The 20,288-nt window shown below is 46.1% G+C and overlaps 1 protein-coding gene across 3 annotated transcripts in view; it reads right to left on the minus strand.

Annotated features, from left to right (window-relative positions):
- Positions 1–20,288, minus strand: part of LOC132407058 (fatty acyl-CoA hydrolase precursor, medium chain-like) — a 66,630-nt gene that overhangs the window by 38,473 nt on the left and 7,869 nt on the right. For all 3 annotated transcript variants that reach the window (XM_059993305.1, XM_059993304.1, XM_059993306.1), the window contains exons 3-7: positions 18,537–18,678; positions 12,462–12,595; positions 10,485–10,638; positions 8,583–8,687; positions 6,499–6,603 (exon numbers count right to left, since the gene is read on the minus strand). In XM_059993305.1, the coding sequence (XP_059849288.1) occupies positions 6,499–6,603; positions 8,583–8,687; positions 10,485–10,638; positions 12,462–12,595; positions 18,537–18,678 (640 nt within the window). The remainder of the gene's footprint in view (positions 1–6,498; positions 6,604–8,582; positions 8,688–10,484; positions 10,639–12,461; positions 12,596–18,536; positions 18,679–20,288) is intronic.

The following is a 20,288-nucleotide window of genomic DNA, read 5'->3' on the forward strand; positions in this document are numbered from 1 at the left end:
ACAGTTCCCGGTCGAAAGCACTGTACTTAAGCTCGGGTGGTCGCAGGTGTTTGCTGAAAAACGCCAGGGGTTGCCAGCGACCTGCGATGAGTTGCTCCAGCACCCCACCGACTGCCGTGTTTGATGCGTCCACTGTGAGGGCGGTAGGGGCGCCCATTCTGGGATGTACTAGCATTGCGGCGTCCGCCAAAGCTTCCTTCGTTTGAACGAAAGTGGCGGCGGACTCCTCGTCCCAGGTAATGTCCTTGCTCGGACTCGACATCAGGGCGAACAGGGGGCGCATGATCCGGGCAGCTGAAGGGAGGAAGCGGCGGTAGAAATTGACCATACCTACGAATTCCTGAAGGCCCTTGATCGTGGTGGGTCGGGGAAAGAGGCGGACCGCATCTACCTTAGCGGGCAGAGGGGTTGCCCCGTCTTTAGTAATCCTGTGGCCCAGGAAGTCAATGGTATCGAGTCCGAACTGGCATTTGGCGGGGTTGATTGTAAGACCGTACTCACTCAGTCGGGCGCAGAGTTGACGGAGGTGGGACAGATGCTCCTGACGACTGCCGCTGGCTATGAGGATGTCATCCAAATAGATGAACGCGAAGTCCAGGTCCCGTCCCACCGCGTCCATTAACCGCTGGAACGTCTGTGCGGCATTCTTCAGGCCGAACGGCATGCAGAGGAACTCGAAAAAGCCAAACGTGGTGATGAGAGCCGTTTTGGGGACGTCGTCAGGATGCATCGGGATTTGATGGTACCCTCGGACGAGGTCCACCTTGGAGAAGATCCGTGCGCCGTGCAGGTTTGCTGCAAAGTCCTGAATGTGCGGCACAGGGTAGCGGTCTGGTGTGGTAGCCTCGTTCAGCCTGCGGTAGTCGCCGCACGGTCTCCAGCCCCCCGTCGCTTTGGGCACCATGTGCAGGGGGGAGGCCCATGGGCTGTCAGACCGCCGGATGATCCCCAATTCCTCCATCCTCTGGAACTCCTCCTTCGCCAGTCGGAGCTTGTCCAGGGGAAGCCACCGAGCACGGGCATGGAGGGGTGGTCCCTGGGTCGGGATGTGGTGCTGTACGCCGTGCCTGGGCATGGCCGCTGTGAACTGCGGTGCCAGAACCGATGGGAACTCCGCCAGGATCCTGGTGAAGTCGTTGTCGGACAGCGTGATGGAGCCGAGGTGAGGGGCTGGCAACTGGGCTGCACCCAGGGAGAACGTCTGAAAGGTCTCGGCGTGTACCAGTCTCTTCCTGGGCAGGTCGACCAGCAGGCTGTGAGCCCGCAAAAAATCCGCACCCAGAAGCAGTTGGGCTACAGCGGCCAGTGTGAAGTCCCACGTGAACTGGCTGGAGCCGTACTGTAGCTGCACCTGACGGGTGCCATAGGTCCTTACGGTGCTGCCATTCACGGCCCTCAGGGGGGGACCCGGTGCCCTGCTGCGGGTGTCGTAACTCGTCGGAGGTAAAACGCTGATCTCAGCCCCAGTATCGACCAAAAACCGGCGTCCCGACCTTCTATCCCACACATACAGGAGGCTATCCCGATGGCCAGCCGCCGTAGCCATCAGTGGCGGCTGGCCCTGGCGTTTCCCAAGAACTTGCAGGGCGGGCGACAATGGCGGGCTTCTGCGCCCCACCGCTGGTGGTAGAAGCACCAGTGTTCATTGGGCCGGAGGTTGGCGGGCTCTGTGGCCGGGCCTGGACTGGTTTGCTGCTGGGAGCGTGGCTGGGTGATCTGTGCGATGGACGCCCCGTTCACCTTTTTGGCGTTCCACAGCAAGTCCGCCCGGGCTGCCACCTTCCGGGGGTCACTGAAATTCGCATCAGACAGCAGCAGGCGTATGTCCTCGGGCAGCTGCTCCAGGAATGCCTGCTCAAACATGAGGCAGGGTGTGTGTTTGTCGGCGAGAGACAACATCTCATTCATTAAAGCTGATGGAGGTCTGTTGCCCAAGCCATCCAGGTGCAGTAAACGGGCAGCCCGCTCGCGCCGTGAGTGTCCGAAAATCCTGAGGAGCAGGGCTTTGAATTCCGTGTACTTGCCGTCTGCCGGGGGCGACTGTACGAACTCCGCGACCTGGGCCGCTGTGTCCTGGTCGAGGGAGCTCACCACGTAGTAGTAGCGGGTGTCTTCTGAGGTGTTCTGGCGAACGTGGAATTGGGCTTCGGCTTGCTGGAACCATAGGTCCGGGCGCTGTGTCCAGAAACCCGGCAGTTTCAATGAAACCGCATGAACAGAGGCGGCGTCGGTCATTTCTGGTCCAAAAATCGTTTGGACCATCGGGGTCACCAATTGTAGCGGTGTGCTACACGCAGCGCTAAAATTACGACACGGAGTCGGTAACTGCAGTTGAAGGAAAAAACTTTATTCGAAAACTTCAGCCTCACTTTTAAGCCTCCCTCAACCGGCCCCCCATGGCGCAGAGGCTCCAAAGCTCTGTGCTCGCAAACCCCCGTAGGCTATCTAATTGTGAGTCGGTTCGGATGCGCCAGGAAATGGGTCGCCACAATATCTCTTTCAGACCCTACCAATAGAGATTAATCAAAATCAATTCAATGAATGGAACAAAATGTTATCAAGATATACTTGGCAAGGTAAAAGGCCTAGAGTTCATCTCAAACTTTGTAATTAGCCAAGGAAAAGGAGATTTTAATTTTGCAGCACAGTTGAGAGCTGTGATATGTTGGTGCAACCCATTATATGATGCTCAAAGGAACAACATTGAGGAGGGGATACTTCCCACCCCCATTTAGGCAATTTTGACTGACAACAACCAACAAAAGTACATAAATACTATTGATAGCCATTGCGTGAAATGGATTCTTAAAATATGGAAAACTATTATAAAAGAATATATACTAGAAGGAGATACTGCTATTCTTAAATGGTGTGCATATGACTTGGAATTTACACCAAATAAACTGGATGCTAGATTTAAGGACTGGACAGCTAAAGGAATAACAGTTCTTTGCAATATAATGAAAGGAACACTTAATAGAAAAACAATATTTTTATCGGTATTTACAGATGTGACAATATGTTAATAAGATGGTTAAAAATGTAACCAAGGCAAGAACATGTTTGGAAGAGCTACTTAGAAAAGCATAATTCAGATAACAGAAGTAGAATTATTTCAAGTGTGCATAAGGGTTTGTCAAATCTTAAAACACATTCGACTTCATACATTAAAACAAAATGGGAGAAGGGAGGAGGGATAATTATATCTGAGGAAGAATGGACAATAATATGGAGATATCAATGGAGGTGTACCAGTTCACAGAAATGGAGGGAGTTTGGATGGAAAAACTTGATAATATATTTTATTACGCCCTCCCAGAAATCCCGTTATGATAGTAATGTCCATTAGCTGGAGAAATTGTGGAAATCAAAATACAAACTATTATCATATTTTCTGGGAATGCCCCGTTATCAAAGACTATTGGAGTGGGATATACAATGCCCTACAAGACATTTTTAAATGTGAAATACTCTTAGAAAGTAAGACCATATATTTTGGGTATATACCTCAAGAATGGTTGAAAAGAGATAAATATTTAATGAATATACTGCTGGTGGCTGGTAAAATACAGGAGAGCCCAACTTTAAATGCATGGATGGAAATTACAATGGACATTTACAAAATGGAGGAGATAACAGCATCTGTTATTCATAAGTTGGAAGAATTTCATTCATACTGGGGAAAAATGGTTTAACTACATAACACCTCATTGGCCTGATTTTATCCCCACAAATCAATGAATATGTTGTGAAAAAAAGACCACTCCCTACTTGTACACAGTTTTCTCCTTTCTTGTTCTTTCTTTCCTCTCATTTCTATACCTCAGATAAATATTATGTGGAGATTTGTGGCATACATGACTATATGATATACATGTACAGTATCTGAAATATATCTTATGGAAATGTTTGTTTGATAATGAACTTCAATAAAAAATAAATTGCAAAAAACAATCATGGAACAACTTACAACGACGAGTTAACCTACCCAGTATGTCTTTGGGCTGGGGTGGGGTTGGGTCGGACGAGAACCGGAGGACCCAGAGAAAAATCACTTCTCCCTCGGGGAGGACGTACAGAACTCCTTGCAGAATGGCACCAGAATTGAACGCTGAACCCCAGAACACCTCAAGCTGTAATAACATCACACTAACAGCTACGCTACATCGTTTCTACCCATCAGAGATATTCATCAGGAACACTACGTACACAGGGCTCTGAACATTCTGAATGATCCCTCCCATCCTATGAGGATGTGGTGGCCGGTGCTCTCATGTTTGCTGTTGTGTGCTGGGGCAGCAGGCTGAGGGTAGCAGACACCAACAGAATCAACAAACTCATTCGTAAGGCCAGTGATATTGTGGGGGTGGAACTGGACTCTCTGACGGTGGTGTCTGTAAAGAGGATGCTGTCCAAGTTGCATGCCATCTTGGACAATGTCTCCCATCCACTCCATAATGTACTGGTTAGGCACAGGAGTACATTCAGCCAGAGACTCATTCCACCGAGATGCAACACTGAGCGTCATAGGAAGTCATTCCTGCCTGAGGCCATCAAACTTTACAACTCCTCCCTCGGAGTGTCAGACACCTTGAGCCAATAGGCTGGTCCTGGACTTATTTCCACTTGGAATAATTTACTTATTATTATTATTTAATTATTTATGGTTTTATATTGCTATATTTCTTCACTATTCTTGGTTGGTGCAATTGTAACAAAACTCAATTTCCCTTGGGATCGATAAAGCATGTCTGTCTGTCTGTCATCCATCCAGCAGTCTCTTTGACCCCCTACCATCAGGCAGGAGGTACAGTAGCATTAGGACAAGACCTGTTTGGATGGGAAACAGCTTCTTCCCCCAGGCCGTGAGACACCTCAACTCACTACCACCACTCAGGCCTCAGCACAGTCGTGTTAAACTGTTTACTTTTTAAACTTGTGTCTTACACCATCTTCTTATTTGTTAATATATTTGTGGTAATAATACTTTGTGTTATGTGTGAATTATAGAGAGAGGTAGTTACACCCAAGGTGCAGGAGACTGGGTGACAGCCAGTAAGGGGAAGGGGTTAAAGACCAGTACAGTGCCCCCCTGTAGCCATCCCCTCAATAACACATATATCACTATGGAAACTGTTGCTGGGGGGGCTGACCTAACAGAAGAAAGTCACAGTGGTTGGGTCTCTGGTTCTGAGTCTGCCTCTGTGACTCAGAAGGGAAGGGGGATGAGGCATGCTGTGGTGATAAGGGATTCATTAGTTAGGGAAATAGGAGGTTCTGTGGATGAGAACAAGAGTCCTGAATGATATGTTGCCTACAGGGTGCCAGGATCCCCGATATCTCAGATTGAGACTTCAGCATTCTTAACTGGAAGGACGAGCAGCCAGAAGTCGTGGTCCATGTAGATACCAGTGACATGGGTAGGACGAGTGACGAGGTTCTGCAAAGTGAGTTCAGGGAGTTAGGTGCAAGTTGAAGGGAAGGGCCTCCAGGGTTCTGATCTCAGGATTGCTACCCGTATCACAGGCCAGAATTAGGAACATTATATTGTTTAATACACGGCAAAGGAGTTGGTGTGGGGGGGGCATAAGATTTTTGGATCATTGTGCTCTCTTGTAGGGAAGGTGGAACCTGTACAGAACGGATGGCTTGCACCTGAACTGGAGGGGGACTAATATCCTAGTGGGAAGGTTTGTTAAGCTGCACGGTGGGGTTTAAACAAGAGTTGCAGGGGGATGGGAGCCAGAGTGCCAGGACAGTTAGTGGAGAGGTTGTGAAGGCAGATGTTGGTAAGAGTTTAGACAAAGTCAGGGATCAAAAGGTTGAGCACGGTGTGACTAGTGTCCTGGGCTATGTATATTTCAATGCAAGAAGTATCGCAGAAAAGGTATTTTAGGATAGTGTTAAAGATGACGTAACTGGTTAACGAACAGAGGCAATGTGTAGTGAGGAGAAGCTGTAGACAGTCAGACTGAGTTACAATGTAAAAGAAGGACAATATTGTAAAGAGTGAATACAGGACTGAAGGTGTTATATTTAAATGCTCGCAGTGTACAGAATAAGGTAGATGAACTTGTAGGTATGATGTTCTGGGCATCACTGAATCATGGCTGGAAGACGATTACAGCTGGGAGCTTAATGCTCAAGGATACACATTGTATTAAAAGAACAGGCAGAGAGGGTGGCATTGCTTTGTTGGTAAAAAAAAAACAAATCATTAGAAAGAGGTGACACAGGGTCGGAAGTTGTTGAAACTTTGTGGATAGAGGTAGGAACTGTAAGGGTAAAAAGACCCTGATGGGAGTTGTATACAGACTCCCAAACAGTCATAAAGATATGGTGTCCAAATCACAACAGGATATAGATACAGACCTGGACAACCCGTCTCAGAGATAATGCTCTGGAGACCGAGAATGTGTGAGCCTGGTGATGTTACAGTAGATACACAAATGAAAACATTCACAAAGCAAAGAGGCTGAGAGAGTGCCTTTCACCTACCTTGGTCCCGGTGAGGTTAATTATTTCTACTCCAGACTTGTTCCTGAGGCAAGTCACAACCTCCAGTGAGGTGCTCAGACCACAGCCCACCTTGCCTGCGATCCACTGCAGAGAGATTGACAATTAGTCAGTTGGATAAAGGACAGAAACTTATCTGTCAATAGGTTTGAAAGAGTACAGAGGAAATTTATGACGATGTTGCCAGGACTTGAGGACTTGAGTTAAGTGTGAAATGTTTAAGAGGAATACGTGATGGAAACTTCTTCACTTAGAGGTTGGTGATAATCCAGAAGGAGCTGTGAATGTGGGGTCAATTTCAACATTGAAGAGAAATTTGGATAGGTACACAGATGGAAGGGTACAGAGGGTTATGGTCTGGGTGCAGGTCAATGGGACTGGGCAGAGTAATAGTTTGGCACAGTGAGGGTAAGAATAGGATGATTTGGCAGATGAAAGCGTGGCTGAGGCATTGGTGCAGGGGGCAGGGTTGCAGATTTCTGGAACATTGGGATGTCTTGAGGAAGGTGAGACCTGCCACAAGAAGATGGGGTACACCTGAACCCAGTGCCCTTGCATGCAGGTTTGCTACAGCAGTTGGGGAGGGTTTAAACTAAATTGGCAGTGAGATGGGAACCAGAATGATAGGGCTGACAATGGGGCTGCATCCAGGTGCGATCTGTAGCGAGACTGTCAGGAAGCACAGACAGATGATAGGGCAAAGTTGCAGACAGTGGGATGTTAAAGTTTAATAGGGGGCAAAATCACAAAGGGTGGAGGTAGAATGTGGAATAAGGTAGATGATCTTGTTGCGCCGTTAGCAGGTTACCTACTGCTGTTGTAGTAGGGATGAGATTGTGGGCAATTCTGAGTCACGGCTGTAAGACGACTATATTTGGAAGCTTAACATTCAACATGTACATCTTATAAAAAGGACAGGCAGATAGGCAGGTTGTGTGGCACTATCGGTAAAAAATAAAATCAAATCCTTGAAAGAGCTGATATAGGATCAGAAGATATAGAATCCTTATGGCTAGATTGAAGAAACTGTAAGGGTAAAAAGACCCTGATGGGAGGTATGCACAGGCCTCCGAATGGTAGCCAGGTTGTGGGCTACAAATTACAATGGGAGATAGAAAAGGCATGTAAAAGGGGCAATGCTGTAATAATTACGGGGGATTTCAATATGCAGGTGGATTAGGAAAATCCAGCTGGTGCTGGATTCCAAGAGAGGGAATTTGTAGAATGTCTGAGAGATTGCTTTTCAGAGTAGCTTGTGGTTGAGCTCATGAGGGGAATGGCAATTCTGGACTGGGTTTTATGAAAAGACCCAGAATTGATTAGGGAGCTTAAGGTAAAGGAACCCTTTGGAGTCAGAGATCAAAATATGATAGAATTTATCCTTCAGTTTGAGAAGCAGATAAATTGTATGTATCAATGAGGGCATATAATAGAGCAAAAATGAGGGCATATAATAGAGCAAAAATTAGTGCGAAGGTGGGGGATGGGGAAGCTTTTAAAAACCAATAGAAGGCAACTAAAAAAGCCAGTAGCAGAAAAAGATGAAATATGAAGGTAAGCTGGCCAATAATATAAAAAAGATACCGATTTTCTTTTCCAGATACTTAAAAGGGAGATGAGAGTGGATTTAAGACTGATGCAAAATGACGCTGGAGAGGTGGTAATGGGGGAGAAAGATATGGTGGAAGAACTTAATAAATATTTTGTGACAGTCTCTGTGGAAGACACTAGCAAAATGCCAGAAATGTGAGAGTGTCCACCATCTACATCAGGTTTGTTTGATCTCTGGTTTCTGATTCTGCAAGTTCTTCTGGATTTCAGTTTCTTTTAGAGTACAAACAAACATCAGATACTCTGCAAACGTTAAGAGGTAGAATGAATACAGACAAAAAGAATAAAGAAGCCAAAATGGTGCCTCTGAAAAATGTATCATTTTTATAAAAAGACAAGGGAAATCTTTGGGTGGGTAGAGGATACTGCATTGGGAGCACCGGATGTGTGTGTATTTTACTGAATGTACCTGTGAGAAATCAATCTGAACCTGACCTCTGAAAGAAGTTACTTACCTGAACTGTCGCATTTGGATCAGGGTTAAAAAGTACATTGTAGAGAGCAGTGCCACTCTCGGATATCGCCTTGTGGAACAGACCTGTCGCCAAGGGGGAAGCAAGCTGTGGAAGCAACAGATGTAATCAGTTCAGGTGGTTCTTTGTCAGCCAGAGCGGTGGGTGGGGCAGTGGATAGTGGGGATAAGTTCACTCCCTACTAAATGCTCCCAATGGTGTCTGCCTCATATAGCCTCTGACAATTAAATCCAGCTCCTGGATGAACTACCAAGCCCAGCTGAACTGTTTCTATAGACAGGAGAAGTGGCAAAGGCAGGTTACCGGCGTCTTAACGCAAGTTGCTTCAGGGAGATGGGGCTTGTCAGCCATGATTGGCAGCTTATCAAGGAGAAGGACAACTGAACTCAAACCTCTGCAGCCTTGCAACTGTATCAACTCATGGGGAAGGCTTCAGGAGCAAACCCCGAAAATAAAACCTGGAGCTGGAGAGCCTCAGGCAGTCATACATCGCGTTCAACACTGACTAGCGACTCCTGTGACACTGCTGGTGCGAAACAGAGATTTCTCTGCCATTCGTCGGCTGCATGGAGAAGGGCAGCCCTCTTGCTCTCCATGTTGTACTGCCCTGGCTTGTGTACTGGCCTGTATAAGGCTGCTAGGATGCGGCATCCATTGTTGAACCCAACCAGGGAGCCTCGAGCAGCTCAGACTACACCGAAAGTGTCCCTTCCCAGCCTGGGGGAACAATCGCAGCAGGATTCACAACACTGCAGTGGTGATGGGATTCAGGTCGGCTGCTGTCAGCGGAATTTCTAACCATATGGAATTAGAATATGGTGTTTTAATCATTCTCTTATATGACATGACATTTTAAACACAAGAGATTCTGCAGATGCTGGAAATCCAAAGCAACACACACAAAAATGCTGGAGGAACTCAGCAGGTCAGGCAGCATCCAAATCAACATTCAGACTGTTTGTTGCTTTGCAGCGACAGTACAATGAGGTGTAAAATTATTATAAATTACAAAATAAATATTGCTAAAACAAAGGAGTAATGGGGTCATGTGCAATGGTTCATTTAGAAATCTGACAGCAGAGGGGAAGAATCTGTTCCTTGAACATTGGGCGTGGGTCGTCAGGCTTGTGTACCTCTTCTCTGATGGTAGTAATGAGAAGAGGGCACGTCCTGGATGGCAAGGGTCCTCAGTCAATGATACTGGTGAAATATTGGTTCTTACTGTAGGATGAATCTCACAGTGAGTGGCTGGTGTGAGGTGAGACATCAGGCCAGAAACTGGGTCCCAGCCTCAGACCAGCAGAGGCTGACTTGGGATGTAGAGCTGTCAGGCTGCATCGCTGTTCCACTCACGTTAAGTTGGTTTACTGCTGTACTAAGATACACTGGAGCAGGATTTCCCAGTGGCTGTAATGGGATATATGTGATAGATAATGGAATCTTAATTGGAATCGACTGAAATTGCCTTGATTCTGGAGAGGTGTCAGAGGACTGGAAAACTGCGAACTCAATGCTACTACTGAAGGAAGGAAGGAAGACAAGAAGAAGAAGAACTGCATTATTAAGGAGTTAAGAGCAGGACTTTTAGGAAACAAAACACCAGAGATGGTATTTTCACTGATTACCTTCCGGTTTGTACTGCTTTCTCTCACCAACTTTCTTGTTCTGGCATCTTCCTCCTTCCTCTGCAGTCTGGACTGAAATGTCAACTGCTTATTCCCCTCCATAGGTGCTGCCTGACCTGTGAAGTCCTTCAGCATTTTGTGTGTGTTGTTCAGGAGTGAAGAGAGAGTTCAGTGAGAAAGATTCCAGTGAACTCCCTTGGCCTGGGCCAGTCAGGGGAAATGTCAACTAACTCAAAACATTGGAAGGCAAATAGCTTACGAGCAATGATACAGAAATTCCTCCAGCAGACTCCCCGAATATGGTGACCGAGTTGGGATCTCCTCCGAAGCTCTTGATGTTTTCTTGGACCCACTTCAGCGCTTCAATCTGATCCATCATTCCCAGGTTTGCCGGCATATGCTCGTCCGCTGAGCTGAAGGAACAACTTGCCGTGTCAGTAAGTGTATGGTCAGGCACTTTGGTCGAAGAAAAATAGGGTAGAATATTTTCTAAATGGAGAGAAAATTCAAAATCTGAGGTGCAAAGGGGCTTGGGGGTCCCTGTGCAGGACTCCCTAAAGGTTCATTTGCAGGTTGAATCTGTGGTGAGGAAGGCAAATGCAATGTTGGCATTCATTTCAAGAGGACGAGAAGTTAAAAGTAAGGATGTAATGTTGTAACTTTATAAAGCACTGGTGAGGCCTCACTTGGAGCATTGTGAGCAGTTTTGGGCCCCTCATCTTAGAAGGGATGTGCTGAACTGGAGAGGGTTCAAAGGAGGTTCATGAAAATGATTCCAGCTTTGAACAGCTTGTAATATGAAGAACGTTTGATGGCTCTGGGCCTGTATTCACTAGAATTCAGAAGAATGGGGGTGATCTAATTGAAACCTATCAAATGGTGAAAGGCCTTAATAGAGTGGATGTGGAAAGGATGCTTCTGATGGTGGGAGAGTCTAGGACCAGAGGACATAGTCTCAGAACAGAGGGGTGGAATGAATTACTTGTTTAGCCGGGGAATGGTAAATTTGTGGAAGCATTGTCACAGGCAGCTGTGGAGTTGTTTGTATATTTAAGGCAGAGGTTGATCGATTCTTGATTGGTCAGGGCAGGAAGGGCAATGGAGAGTAGGCAAGAGATTGAGCTGAGAGGGAAATGGATCAGCCAAGATGAAATATCAGAGCAGACTCGATGGACCAAATGGCCCAATACTGCTCCTATGGTCTCTCTAGTGTGCATCTGCCGGCTCCTGTCTGTTTCACTCTGTGTCTTACCCCGGGAGTGTGTAACGGGAGGATGTGGAGGGAGATTCACTCTGGGTCTGACCCCAGGAGTGTGTAACGGGAGGATGTGGAGGGAGATTCACTCTGGGTCTGACCCCAGTAGTGTGTGACGGGAGGATGTGGAGGGAGATTCACTCTGGGTCTGACCCCGGGAGTGTGTAACAGAAGGATGTGGAGGGAGATTCACTCTGGGTTTGACCCGGGAGTGTGTAACGGGAGGATGTGGAGGGAGATTCACTCTGGGTCTGACCCCGGGAGTGTGTAACGGGAGGATGTGGAGGGAGATTCACTCTGGGTTTGACTCCGGGAGTGTGTAACGGGAGGATGTGGAGGGATTCACTCTGGGTCTGACCCCGGTAGTGTGTGACGGGAGGATGTGGAGGGAGATTCACTCTGGGTCTGACCCCGGGAGTGTGTAACGGAAGGATGTGGAGGGAGATTCACTCTGGGTCTGAACCCAGGAGTGTGTGATGGGAGGATGTGGAGGGAGATTCAGTCTGGGTCTGACCCCGGGAGTGTGTGATTGGACAGTGTAGAGGGAGTTTTACTCTGTGCCTGATCCCGGGAATGTGTGATGGGAGGATGTGGAGGGAGATTCCCTCTGGGTTTGACCCCGGGAGTGTGTAACGGAAGGATGTGGAGGGAGATTCACTCTGGGTCTGAATCCGGTAGTGTGTAACGGGAGGATGTGGAGGAATTTCACTTTGTGTCTGACCCGGAGTGTGTGACGGGAGGATGTGGAGGAATTTCACTTTGTGTCTGACCCGGAGTGTGTGACGGGAGGATGTGGAGGGAATTTCACTGTCTGACCCTGAGTGTGTGACGGGAGGATGTGGAGGAATTTCACTCAGTCTGACCCTGAGTGTGTGACGGGAGGACGTGGAGGGAGAGGAACCTTGTTCCATTACTTGGGGATTAAGCAGTGCAAGGGGGAGTTGATGAAGAAAGGCTTGTAGAGGAGGAGAGGCCATTCACCTGAGGAATCCAAGAACTCCCAGCCGATACTGGATCACCACAACCACCACGTCCTCGTAAGCTGCAAGTGAAGATCCGTCATAGAGTAATGCATTCCCCGCCACAAAGCCCCCGCCATGGATCCAGACCATAACCTAGGGCAAAGCAGCCTGTGGTTAGAACCTGGGCCTCCACTAACTGGCTGCAGGAGCAGCTGAGAGCCAGCAGAGAGACAAGGCTCATTTGGTTCAAATGGCTTTGTTTCTGCACAGTGATCCTTCACAGGTATCTTGGTTTAGGGTGAGAGAGGAAAGATCTAGAGGTGGTTCCAAGGTCCCACACTGCCAGGTTTGGAAAAAATTATAACCTACAGCAATCGTGAAGCAGTTTGGATTACTTTATTCAACTTATCTCTGAGCTAGTTCTACAAACTCTACAACCCTTTCTCAGTATTATTCATTTTTATTTTTTTTACAATTTGTATTATTTTGAAAATTGGTTGTTTGTCAGCCTTTATAATTTTTCATAAACTATTGTATTTCTTTTTTCAGTAAATGTCTGCAGGAAAATGAATCTCAAGGTATGGTCAGTGACATTTACTTTGAGAATGAATTGATGTTGAACTTCAAGGGGCAAGTTTTTCCACACAGACTGTTAAAAATATACACTCAGTGGCCACTTTATTCGATACCTCCTGTACCTGATAAAGTGGCCGCTGAGTGTATGTTCATGGTCTTCTGCTGCTGTACCCCATCTACTTTGCCTCCACTGCAGTCTGGCAGAGAATTCCACAGATTCTCCACCCTCTGACTAAAAAATTCCTCCTTACCTTTGTTCTAAAAGGTCATCCCCTCAATTTTGAGGCTGTGCCCTCTAGTTCTAGATATACCCACCACAGGAAACATCCTCTTGATATCCACCATATCTAGTTCTTTCAAAATTCAGAAGGGTTCAATGAGATTTCCCCGCATTATTCTAAATTCCAATGAGTCCAGGCCCACATCTGCCAAAAACTCCACATTTGTAAACCGCTTTATCAGAATCATCCTTGTGAACTTCCTCCAGACTCGCTCCAATGACAACACATCCATTCTGAGATATGGGGCCCAAAATTGTTGACAATACTCTAAGTGTGGTCTCATTAATGTCTTATAAAGGCTCAGCATTATCTCCTTGCTCTTATATTCTATTCCCTTTGAAATAAATGCCAACATTGCATTTGCCTTCTTTACCACAGACTCAACCTGTAAATTAACTTTCTGGGAGTCTTGCACGAGGACTCCCAAGTCCCTCTGCACCTCTGATGTTTGAACCTCCTCCCCGTTTAGAAAATAGTCTGCACGATTTTTCCTTTTACTAAAATGTATTATCATACATTTCCCAATATCGTGTTCTATCTGCCACTTTATTGCTTATTCGTCCAATTGTCTAAGTCCTGCTGCAATCACATTTCTTCCTCAGCACTACAAAGGAGATGACTTTATAGGCGGGTGTCAGAGGAGCGGGCGATGGAGTAGAGGGAGACAGAGTAGGAATGCTTTGGCTCAATGGGGCTTCAGCGATAATGGGTCAAGTTGAGGTAGGCTGCCTGTGTAGAATACAGACAGGAATACAGGCCGGTGTTCTGTGCTCGGTGTCAAATGTGGGAAGTCCTGGAGACTCCCAGCCTCCGGGATGGCCACATCTGCACTAGGTACGTTGAGATGCAGCTTCTTAGAGACCGCGTTAGGGAACTGGAGATGCAGCTCGATGACCTTCGTCTGGTCAGGGAAAGTGAGGAGGTGATAGAGAGGACCTATAGGCAGGTAGTCACACCGGGGCCTCAGGGGACAGATAAGTTGGTAACAGTCAGGAGAGGGAAGGGGAAGAGTCAGATGCTAGAAAGTACCCCTGTGGCTGTCCCCCTTAACAAGTACTCCTGTTTGAGTACGTTGGGGGGGGGACCTACCTAGGAGAAGCAACAGAGTTTGTTGCACAGAGTCTGGCCCTGCAGCTCAGAAGGGTAGGGGAAGGAAGAGGATGGCTGCAGTGGTAGTCAGGGAGTCAGACAGTTGATTCTGACAGGAAAGAAGCACGGATGGTAGTTTGCCTCCCAGGTGCCAGGGTCCAGGATGTTTCTGGTCGTGTCCACGATATCCTGAAGTGGGAAGGAGAACAGCCAGAGGCTGTGTTACATATTGGTGCCAATGACATAGGTAAGAGGTCCTGAAAACAGGCTACAGGGAGTTACAAGTGAAGTTGAGAAGCAGGACTTCAAAGGTAGTAATCTCGGGATTACTGCCTGTGCCACGTGACAGTGAGAATAGGAATAGAATGAGGTGGAGGATAAATGCGTGGCTGAGGGATTGGAGCAGGGGCATGGATTTCTGGATAATTGGGACCTCTTTTGGGGCAGGAGTGACCTGTACAAAAAGGACGGGTTGCACTTGAATCCAAGAGGGACCAATATCCTGGCAGGGAAGTTCGTTACAGCTACTGGGGAGACCAGAATTGCTGGGGGGTTGGAACTGAACTGAAGAGATGGAGGAAGAGGCAGTTGGCTCACAAATACAGAAAACTTGTAGACAGTGCAAGAGGGAAGATAGGCAGGTGATAGAGAAGGGATGCACTCAGACCAATGGTTTGAGATGTGTCCATTTTAATGCAAGGAGTATTATGAACAAAGAGGATGAGCTTAGAGCCTGGATCAGTACTTGCAGTTATGATGACGTGGCCATTCCAGAGACTTTGATGGCTCAGGGGCAGGAATGGTTACTTAAAGTGCCAGGCTGTAGATGTTTCAAAAAGGACAGGAAGGGAGGCGAAATATGTGGGGGCGTGGCACTGTTGATCAGAGATAGTTTCATGGCTGCAGAAAAGGAGGAAAACATGGAGGGATTGTCTATGGAGTCTCTGTGGGTGGAAGTTAGGAACAGGAAGGACTCTACTGAGTGTTTTTTATAGACCACCCAATAGCAACAGGGACATCGAGAAGCAGATAGGGGAACAGATTCTGGAAAGGTGTAATAATAACAGGATTGTTGTGGTGGGATATTTTAATTTCCCAAATATTGATTGGCATGTCACTAGAGAGGGGGGTTTAGATGGCATGGAGTTTATTAGGTGTGTTCAGGAAGGTTTCTTGACACAGTATGTAGATAAGCCTACAAGAGTCTCGAGAAGCTGTACTTGATCTGGTGTTGGGAAATGAACCTGGTCAGGTGTCAGATCTCTCAGTGGGAGAGCATTTTGGAGATAGTGATCACAATTCTATCTCCTTTACCATAGCATTGGAAAGGGATAGGAACCGACAAGTTTGGAAAGCGTTGATTAGAGTAAGGGGAAATATGAGGTTCTCAGGCAGTTAATTGAAGGCATAAATTGGGAACAGATATTCCCAATGTATGGCAGAAATGTGGCGAATGTTCAGGGGTTATTTGCATGGAATTCTGCGTAGGTATGTTCCAATGAGACAGGGAAAGAATGGTAGGCTACAGGAACTGTGGTGTACACAGGCTATTGTAAATCTCCTCAAAAAGAAAGGAAAAGCTTACGAAAGGTTCAAAAAACTAGGTAATGCTAGAGATCTTGAAGATTATAAGGCCAGCAGGAAGGAGCTTAAGATTGAAATTAGGAGAACCAGAAGGGACAATGAGAAGGCCTTGGCAAGAAGGAGTAAGGAAAATCCCAAGACATTCTACAAGTATGTGAAGAGCAAGAGGATGTGACATGAGAGGAGGAGATAGCAGAAGTATTTAATGAATTCTTTGCTTCAGTATTCTCTCCAGAAAAGAATCTTGGCAAATGTAGGGATGATTTGCAGCGGATTGAATAGGGAGGAAGGAAGGAAGGAAGGAAGAAAAAGAAAGAAAAGAAAAAAACTGGAGCTTTTGGAAAGCATCAAGTTGGATAAGTCAGCGGGACCAGATGAGATGTACCCCAGGCTACTGTGGGAAGTGAAGGAGGAGATTGCTGAGCCTCTGGCGATGAGCTTTTCATCACCAATGGGGACGGGAGAGGTTCTGGAGGATTGGAGGTATTATTCCCTTATTCAAGAAAGGGAGAAGAGATAGCCCAGGAAATTATAGACCAGTGAGTGTTACTCCAGTGGTTGGAAACTTGACGGAAAAGATCCTGAGAAGTGGGATTTATGAACTTTTAGAGAGGTATAATATGATTAGGAATAGTCAGCATGGATTGAATTTTTTGAGGATGTGACTAAACACATTGATGAAGGAAGAGCAGTAGATGTAGTGTATATAGATTTCAGTAAGGTATTTGATAATGTACCCCATGCAAGGCTTGTTGAGAAAGTAAGGAGGCATGGGATCCAAGGGGATATTGCTTGATGGATCCAGTATTGATTTGCCCACAGAATGCAAAGAGTGGTTGTAGACGGGTCATATTCTGCACGGAGGCCGGTGACCAGTGGTGTGCCTCAGGGATCTATTCTGGGACCCCTACTCTTTATGATTTTTATAAATGACCTGGATGAGGAAGTGGAGGAATGGGTTAGTAAATTTGCTGATGACACAAAGGTTGGGGGTGTTGTGGAGTGTGGAGGGCTGTCAGACATTACAGTGGGACATCGATAGGATGCAAAACTGGACTGAAAAATGGCAGATGGAGCTCAGCCCAGATAAATGTGAGCTGGTTAATTTTGGTAGGTCAAATATGATGACAGAATATAGTATTAATGGTAAGACTCTTGGCAGTGTGGAGGATCAGAGGGATCTTGGGGTCCAAGTCCATAGAACACTCAAAGCTGATATGCAGGTTGACTCTGTGGTTAAGAAGGCATACAGTGCACTGGACTTTATCAATCATGGGATTGAGTTTAAGAGCCGAGAGGTAATGTTGCAGCTATACAGGACCTTGGTCAGACACCTCTTGGTGTACTGTGCTCAGTTCTGGTCACCTCACTACAGGAAGGATGTGGAAAGTATAGAAAGGGTGCAGAGGAGATTTACAAGGATGTTGCCTGGATTGGGGAGCACGCCTTATAAGAGTAGGTTGAGTGAACTCGGCCTTTTCTCCTTGGAGTGGCAGAGGATGAGAGATGACCTGATAGAGGTGTCTCAGACGATGAGAGGCATTGATCACGTGGATAGTCAGAGGCTTTTTCCCAGGGTTGAAATTGCTGGCACGAGAGGGCACAGGTTTAAGGTGCTTGAAAATAGGTACAGAGGAGATGTCAGAGGTAATTTTTTTTTATGCAGAGAGTGGTGAGTGCGTGGAATGGGCTGCTGGCAGCAGTGGTGGAGGCGAATACAATAGGGTCTTTTAAGAGACTCCTGGATAGGTACATGGAGCTTAAAAAAATAGAGGGCTATGGGTAACCCTCGGTAATTTCTAAAGTAAATACATGTTTGGCACAGCATTGTGGGCCAAAGGGCCTGTATTGTGCTGTAGGCTTTCTCCTATCTCTCTATCTAATTATTTATTTATCAATTTTTTTTATTGATTTCCAAATAAAGAATATACAAATCGGAAGAGGAGTTTAACAAGTAGATAATATAAAAGACATATAAACAGCAATAGTAAAAACAGAAAGTATATAATGTCAAAATCAAATCAGTAAAATATTATGCTGTTATATATACAATGGTTAAAAAAAACTACTACTCCTTATAGTAATCATAAAAAAAAAGGATTGGAAATTTTATTGATAAGAAAAAAAACCCCACTAACTAAACTGAAAGAAAAAAAAGAGAAAGAAGAAAAAAAGTAAAGGAAAGAAAAAGAAAGATTGGGCAGTCCAATTGAGGATAAAATTAGAAAAAAGCGGACAAAAAACCCACATTTTTTGGAACCATGTTGTCTGAACTTAAACACGTATCAATGAAAATAAATGAAATGTGCTTTAAACTATTTTGTTAGCTGTAAGTAGGGTGAGGGGATCCACCATTCCAATAGTGGGTACTGACAGCTGAAGTCAGTGTGGAGAATAAACAGGAAGTGGACTAGTCTTTGTAGATTGGATAGTCACAGTATAACCTCCCGTTAGTGAGGATACCCATTGCTATTTATGTCCAATAGAACGTAAGATCTTCGTCTGAGTTTAGAGATTCACAGTCAGCGGACCCAACAGCATCACAAACCCCATACAGTACTCACGGAAAGCTTTGTCTTGTTGTCACTGGGCCGGACAGGTGTGTGCACGTTCAGGTACAGGCAATCCTCACTGTACATTGCTGGTCCTGAATTAATACTCAGGAATTCTGACATGAGCTCCATCAAAGTTGAATTCTGTAGACATCTGGGACATGAGAGAGAGAGAGAGAGGAGTGGATTGAGTACGAGTGGAGGTCAGTAAAATAACCCAGTTCAGCCTGCCAAATAACCAGGAGCTGCCAATCTGTGGCCATCATGTTAACCTTGGCTGGCCATTACAATGAATCATTCATATCACTGCTTTCTACCCAGTCCCCCTCCTCCCTCACCACTTTCCCCCAGAAAGCGTCCCATCCAGATGCTTCACGGCTTGGTTATGGCAACTGCTCTGCCTGAGACCGCAAGGAGCTGCAGTGTTGTGGGCACATCAAAGAAACCGGCCTCGTCTCCATGGATACGGTAACAGGCCGAGATCTCATCTCTGTTGTCAGGAGGAGGTACAGAGCCTGAGGATTGGGAAATTATTCCCTACCCCGCCAGGCTCCCGAACTGGTGTGGATAACTTCACTCACCTCAACTCTGATCTGACTCCACAAACTATGGATTCACTTTCAACAACTTGACAACTCGTGTTCTCTGTAATATTTACGTACTTATTATTATTTTTAGTTTCTTTTTGTAGTTGCACAGTTTGCCTTCTTCTGAATATCAGTTGTTTGTCAGTTTTTGTAGATTTCCACTGATTTATTTTTATTTCTATTTTCTACTGTGGATGCCCACAAGAGAGTGAATCTCAGGGTTCTATATGGTGACATAGATGTACGTTGATAATAAATTTACTCTCAACTTTGCTGGAGCTTGCTGTGCACAAATTGGCACTGGGTACCCCCAGCTTGTTCCCCATTGATTCCCATTTTCTGGAATCTCAGTAGGTGTGTCGTTACCCCTCTTCACATCCTTTGCATGCCCCCTGTGACCCTCACCAATATTTATTGAAGCATCCTATCCAGACGCGTCTCAGCTTCACATGGTAATAGAGAGTTGTGCACCCAGCTGTGCGCCTCACAGGAACCGGCCTGCCCTCCATGGACACTGTCTACACTTCCCACTGCCTTGGTCAAGAAGCCAAAATAATTAACGACCCCTCCCACCCTGGACATTCTCTCCTCTCCCTTCGGGCAGAAGATACAAAAGTCCGTAAGCACATACCACCAGGCTCAAGGACAGCTTCTATCCTGCTGTGAAAATGAACTTGATCTCCAATCTACCTTGTTTTAGTGGGAAGGTTTAACATCATCTGCCGGTCCAAAGCCACTGCCGCCATGTTAGTTCTTGAGTGGCCTGTTTAAAGAACACTTCTGGCACCGCTTCCTGCGTCCAAGTACCGCTGTAGTATAAATATAGCGCATGGGAGCACTCGCTCTTGTTTCGGGGGCTCACCACGGACTGGGGTTGCGACCAGTGACACAGAAAGATCAGAAATGTGCTGCAGAGAAAGGGCCCATGTGCACACTTAGATAAGCATCTATGTAACTTAATTTTCAGTGAATCTTTTATTGTTTGTCTTTATTTTCTTAATAAATACAGTGGATTCCAGTTAATTGGGACACATCAGGACGTTCTGACCCAACTAAGCGGCTGACCCAATTAGCCGAAATTTCTTTAAAACAGTTAAAACACAAAGACAAACTCCTATTTAACTGAGTAACAAGTGACAAATCAGAATACTACCTAAACTACTACAGTACTATAAAC

Source organism: Hypanus sabinus, chromosome 17 (assembly GCF_030144855.1).
Source record: "Hypanus sabinus isolate sHypSab1 chromosome 17, sHypSab1.hap1, whole genome shotgun sequence".
Lineage (NCBI taxonomy): Eukaryota > Metazoa > Chordata > Chondrichthyes > Myliobatiformes > Dasyatidae > Hypanus > Hypanus sabinus.